Here is a 6,000-nt window from a genome sequence, read left to right on the forward strand (position 1 = left end):
GCAATCCTCCTACCCCAGCCTTCCCACAGCTGAGTATTTGTGTGTTTTTGTTGTTTAATTTTTTGGGTTTTTTTTTTTTCTTTCTTTTTTTTTTTTTTTGAGACAGGGTCTCGTCTAGCCCAGGCTGGCTTAGAACTCTCTATGTAGCCAAGAATGATCTTGAATTTTTGATCCTCCTGCTTTTACCTGCTAGTGCTAGGATTTCAGGTATGCACCCCCACACAGTGCTGGGGGTCCAGTCCAGGACTTTACACATGTTAAGGCAAACAGCCTACCACTGAGCTACACCTTGGGTCCATATTTGTGTTTTCAGGATGTGTGTGGTACATATGTGTGGTGCTGTGGGATGTATGGCAAATGTGTTGCTAATTAATCAATAAAACACTGATTGGCCGTTGGCTAGGCAGGAAGTATAGGCGGGGCAAGGAGGAGAATAAAGCTGGGAAGTGGAAGGCTGAGTCAGGGAGACACTGCCAGCCACCACGATGAGAAACAGCTTGTGAAGATGCCGGTAAGCCACGAGCCATGTGGCAAGGTATAGATTAAAGGAAATGGATTAATTTAAGCTATAAGAACAGTTAGCAAGAAGCCTGCCACGGCCATACAGTTTGAAAGCAACATAAGTCTCTGTGTTTACTTGGTCGGGTCTGAGTGGCTGGGGGACTGGCAGGTGAAAGAGATTTGTCCTGACTGTGGGCCAGGCAGGAAAACTCTAGCTACAGTGTGGTGTAGTGTGTGTGTGTGTGTGTGTGTGTGTGTGTGTGTGGTGTATGTGGTATGTGTGTGGTGTGGTGCACGTATGCAGCATGTGTGGTGTTATGTATGTGTTGCATATGTGTGTGGTGTGTGTGTGGTGCATGTGGTGTGTGTGTGTGTATGTAACATGGTGCATGTGTGTGGTGTGTGTGTGTGAGATGCATGTTTGTACAGTGTGTGTGGTATGTGTGGTGCATGTTTGTGTGTGTGTGTGTGTGTGTGTGTGATGTGTGTGTTTTCAGAACGTGTTGCTTAGCACAGTGTCACAGGCCTGTGATGGCAGAAAGGCACTGTTACAGGAGGCTGGTCCCCTGGGCTACAGTGAGTTTGAGGTCAGCTCAGGCTACAGAGTGACACCCTGCCTCTCTTCCTCACTCAAGAAAAGACTTGTTTTCTTGGAGTAATTCTTACTTTTCTCCTTCAGGAGCGAGCCGTGCTGAAGCTAACCTCCCGAGTCTTCACACTCTGTCTCAGGCCATGCAGCACTAGCTTGACTCTGAAATGGCCTTAGATAAGATCTGACTAAATATCCCTCATCTTCTACTATAATGTTGCTTCCAGGTGGATGGAGACCTTATCCCTGTCCCACGTGACCTTCCTAGAACTTAGGACAGTGGCTTTCAACCTTCTTTACGCTGTGACCCTTTAATACAGTGCCTCATGCTGTGGTGACCCCCAAGCATAAAATTATTTTCATTGCTACTTTATAACTGTAATTTTGCTACTGTTACAAATCCTAATGGAAATATCTGATAGGCAGGACATCTGATATGTGACCCACAGGTTGAGAGCAATGAGGACCATGGGAAGGTACTCATGAAACCGAAAATGCTCCATCACCATGTGATTCACGGTGCCCACGTTCACCCCGCAAACCTGATCTCACATAAAGATGCAGCCGCAATGCACACTGGGCTACTACAGGCCTGCTCACACTCAGTTCTCTGAAAATGCGCCCCAGCCCGCCTCGACAGGGACTTTTTTGGGTATACCCATGTGGTGTGTGTATATATATATATATATATATATATATATATATATATATATATATATATAAACTACTGCCTGTGGGCCAAATGTAGCCTACCTCCCTATTTTTATAAAGGTTTACTGGAATACAGCCTTTCCCATCAATTGGTTGCTTTGGAACAAAAAAGGAAAGAATTGGGTAATTTCAGTGAAGGCTATACAGCTTGAAAATATCCACCACCGATCCTTTAAAAAGTTTACAGGAAGCAGGTCATGGTGCCCCAGGTCTATAACTGTAGCTGTTTTGGGGGCTAAGGAAAGAGGACACAAGTTCAAGAGCAGCCTGGGCAATGTAGACCCTGTCTCAGAAAAGTGAAAAAGGAGCACTCAAGATGTAGCTCAGTGGGTGGAGCACGTGCCCAGCCTCCAAGAGGCCCTGGGTTCAATCCCCAGCGTCCCACAGAAGCAGGGTGTGGTGATGCCCGCCTGTAATCTAGCGCTTGGGAGGTGGAAGGGAAGGTCAAAAGTCATCAGGGGTCATTTGTGTCAGCCTGGGCTATCGAAAAAAATAAGATAAAATAACAAAATAAAGAAGGGCTGTGATCGTAGGTCATGGTAGAGAGCTTATAGAGTGTGCACAAGGCCCTGGGTTCCAGCCCCATCACAGGGAAAACACACAAGGAAACCCTGTAAGGTGCAATGGCGGCCTAAGAGTGTGGTAGGCATTGTGCTGAGCACTGCAGGTATATTATCTCATGGAACTGAATTCCCGTTATAACATCATGAGCAGAGTCTGACCTGTGAGGTCACAGAGGCTCCACTGTCTGCCAGGATCATTATGCCCAATGGTAAATCCGGAATCCAAAGCTGGGCCTGGGTCCGTGCGCCTCTGGCCTGTGTGCCAGGCTGTATGGCTTTTCCAGGGTGCACATTCTAGCCACATCTAGCAGAACCCTTGATACTTTTGAGGTTAGCCTGTCTCCTAGTCATCCTCAGAAGACGGCCTAGGGGGTCCTGTTCCTTCTAGCCTGAATATCTACTTTCTCTCTCTCTCTCTCTCTCTCTCTCTCTCTCTCTCTCTCTCTCTCTCTCTCTCTCTCTGAGAATTCTACCAGTTCATCAAGGCTTAGTTAAGGTCTCCCTCTCTCAACCAACACAGAGTCTCGGAGGGCTGCAGCTGCTGCTTAAAAGGTGTATTTTTATTGTTTTATTAACGTGTGTCTCTGTGTGTGGGTATGTGCACAGAGTGTGCAGGCGCCTGAGACAGACAGAAGAAGGGGTTCAGTCGCCTGGAGCTGGAGTTACAGACAGTAGTGAGCCACCCCATGTGGGTGGTGGAATCCCAACTTAGGTCCTCTGGGGAAGCTGCCGGTGCTCTTAGCCACTCGGCTCTCTCTACAGCCACCTTTTTTTAATTTACTCCTCTTTCTCTATCATGAGTCCTGGTGACGGAACCCAGGTCATCCAGGTTGCACACCCTCTCAGGCTCGCAAGCACTTCTACTCACTGTACCATCTCGCCAGGCCTGCCATGGCCGCCCTTTAAGCACAGATGGGTCTCTTCCTCGTTGTTTTGAGATAGACTATCACTGCATAGCTCCGGCTGCCTTCAAACTAAGCAGCCCTGACTAACGTCCTGCCTCGGAGTAAGTCTTATTAGATGCAGGAATCTTTTTCTTTTTCATTTGTTTATTTGTTTTTTCGAGATAGGATCTCACTATGTAGCTCTGGCTGTCCTGGAACTTACTATGCAGACCAGGCTGGCCTCAGAACTCACAGAAAGCGGCCTGCCTCTGTCTCTGCCTCCTGAGTGCTGGGCAAAGGCATGCACCACTATGCCCAGCTAGAAGCAGAAAGAACCTTAAAAAAGGCCAGGCATAGTGGTGTGTACCTTTAATGCCAGCACTTGGGAGGCAGAGTGTGAGGTCCAGCCTGGGCTACGTAGTGAGACTATTTAAAAAGAAAGAAAGAAAAGCAAGAGGAGGGCCAGAGAGATGGCTCAGTGGGTAAGGGCGCTTGCTACGGAGACTGACAACCTGAGTTTGATTCCTGGAACTCACATGGTAGTAGAGAACCAATTCTCAAAAGTCGTCCCCTGTTCTCCACTCTCCCACCCGGGCATGTGGGCACACATCTATACATACAGATACCTGCGTACACATACACAGAGTAAATAAAATATAACTTTTAAAAAAGAGCAGAAAAGGAAAGCTAGTTAATCTTTTCAAATCACACAAGGCAAGATATTAAAAAACAAAGTAGATAGAAATAAATGTATTCTTATTGCCCATGTAGGTTTTCAGTGGATATGAATTCTACCACCTAGCTTGGGATCCTTTTGTGATCCCTACTCCTACTTTTTGTTTTTGACGCGGAATCTCGCTGTGTAGTCCAGGCTAGCCTGGATCTCAGGATTCTTCTCTGGCCTCCTGAGTGCTGGGATGGCAGTCATACACTACCACACCCAACCTTTTGAGGCTGGCCTCAACTCACTCACGTGCATGCCCTTGACAGGTAGTCATTTCTACCAGGAATTGGGGCAATGACCAATACTAGCAAGCCCCAACGCAAAGTATCTTAGCGTCACTCTGTCCCACGACTCACTATCCAAAAATACAATCCTAGGCGCTTCAGGTCCTCAATCAGAACTCTGCAATTAGCTTTTTCTAAACTGCCATCCTGGAGTAGGATGACTTGCGGACTCGCCAGGACGCCAAGCAAAGTCGCGGGGCACAGCTGGGGTGACCAGCAAGTGCTGGTCCTCGGCCTTTGCCCTGAGGAAGGATGGATGCAGTGAATTCCTTAGGGATGCTCTCTATGCCGGGTCCTCCCCGGAGCCTTCCCGAGGTGTCACGGGCCCCCCTCGGCAAGAAGGCAAGGCCGAGTCGGGCACCGGGGAGCTCCGAGGAAGGACGCTGACCTCAACTTTATTTTTTAAAAATAGCTCGGAGGCCGCGGCGCTCCCGGGAGCCGCCCGCTTCCCCTGCGGGGCTCGGGGTCGCCGGGAGGACGGTGGCCCGGGGTCCCAGTTACAGAGGCGACCCGGGAGGCGAGCGACAGGGACCGGGGAGGGGCCGGGGCCGAAGGAGGCCGCTCACCTTCTTCACCGACAGCGAGATGTTCTCCAGGATTCGGTCCTTCACCTCCCGCGGCTCCATGGCGCCGCCGCCGCCGCCCCGCCGCCGCTTCCCGCGCCGGGCGCCCGGGGCCGCCGCCAACCGCTGCCGCCGGCCGTGCGGGGGCTCCGTGGTGCCGGCCGCGGGCCCCGGCGCCCGCCGCCCTCGCCTCGCCTCGCCCGGGCCTCGCTCCGCCGCCGCCGGCGCCTCCCGAGCGGAGCCGGGAAGGAGACGCGGGCTGTGCGCGGCGGCAGGAACTGATGTCAGGCGGGGCGGCGCCAGCACCGGCCGGGAGGGACGGCTGCGACCGGGCGGGTCCGCCTCCTCCGAGACCCGGGGCGGCGGAGACCTGGGAGCTCCTAGACTCGGGGACTCAGAGATCCGGGGCCCGCGGAGACTCGGGGACCTGGAGACCCGGGGATTCGCACAGCCCGGACCACACAGACCAGGGACCTCATAAAGCCGGCGCCGTATAAACCCGAGGACTCACAGACCCGGCACCGCTGAGACTCGGACCTCAGACACCCTGGGACTCAGAGACACCCCCACCCCCACCCCCCACTCACTCCCGCACAACTCCTCAGAGACCTGGGACTTGAGATCTGGAACCTCACAGATCTTCAGGGACGCCCCGCTCAAAGACCCCGGGGACCTCCCAGGCCCAGGGCCCCCTCCCAAGTCTTCAGAGACACTGTGTTCTCCCACTCCACTCCTGCACCAGGGCCCTGCACAGGCCTGGAAACTCGCACAACTGCTTAGAGGTCGCCCACTCCCTCCTCGCTCCCATCCCCCTTCCCTGCACCATTCAAAGACCCTCCTCCCAGGATCTGCCCAACTCCTTGGAGACCCCCTCCCACTCACGACCAGCACAGACAGCGCCCCTCCCTCATTCCAAATGGCATTCCTCACCCTTGCCCACAGGGAATCCAGACATACCCGCATACTTGAGAGAATGGAGACAAGGCCTGGCCAGTCAGAGACACCTACCCATCTCTTTCCAACCCCTCCATGTATACCCCAGGGTTCAGTGGTTTGGACAGCTTAGAGACTCCAGCACCCAAACTTGGCCTGACTCCAGAGCTCCGTCCTCCATTCTCCCAGCACTGGAATTCATCATGCTCAAAGTCCATTCCTCAACTTCAGGCCATTGCAAATCCCTG

At 52.4% G+C, this 6,000-nt stretch overlaps 1 protein-coding gene across 2 annotated transcripts in view; it reads right to left on the reverse strand.

Moving 5' to 3' along the window:
• The window catches only part of Plekhm2 (pleckstrin homology and RUN domain containing M2), a 43,379-nt gene extending 38,452 nt beyond the window's left edge, over window positions 1-4,927 (reverse strand). For both annotated transcript variants that reach the window (XM_059255330.1, XM_059255328.1), the window contains exon 1: window positions 4,823-4,927. In XM_059255330.1, the coding sequence (XP_059111313.1) occupies window positions 4,823-4,882 (60 nt within the window). In that variant the 5' untranslated portion in view covers window positions 4,883-4,927. The remainder of the gene's footprint in view (window positions 1-4,822) is intronic.
• Window positions 4,928-6,000: the final 1,073 nt, after the last annotated feature.

The sequence above is a fragment of the Peromyscus eremicus genome, chromosome 2, assembly GCF_949786415.1.
Source record: "Peromyscus eremicus chromosome 2, PerEre_H2_v1, whole genome shotgun sequence".
Classification (NCBI taxonomy): Eukaryota; Metazoa; Chordata; class Mammalia; order Rodentia; family Cricetidae; genus Peromyscus; species Peromyscus eremicus.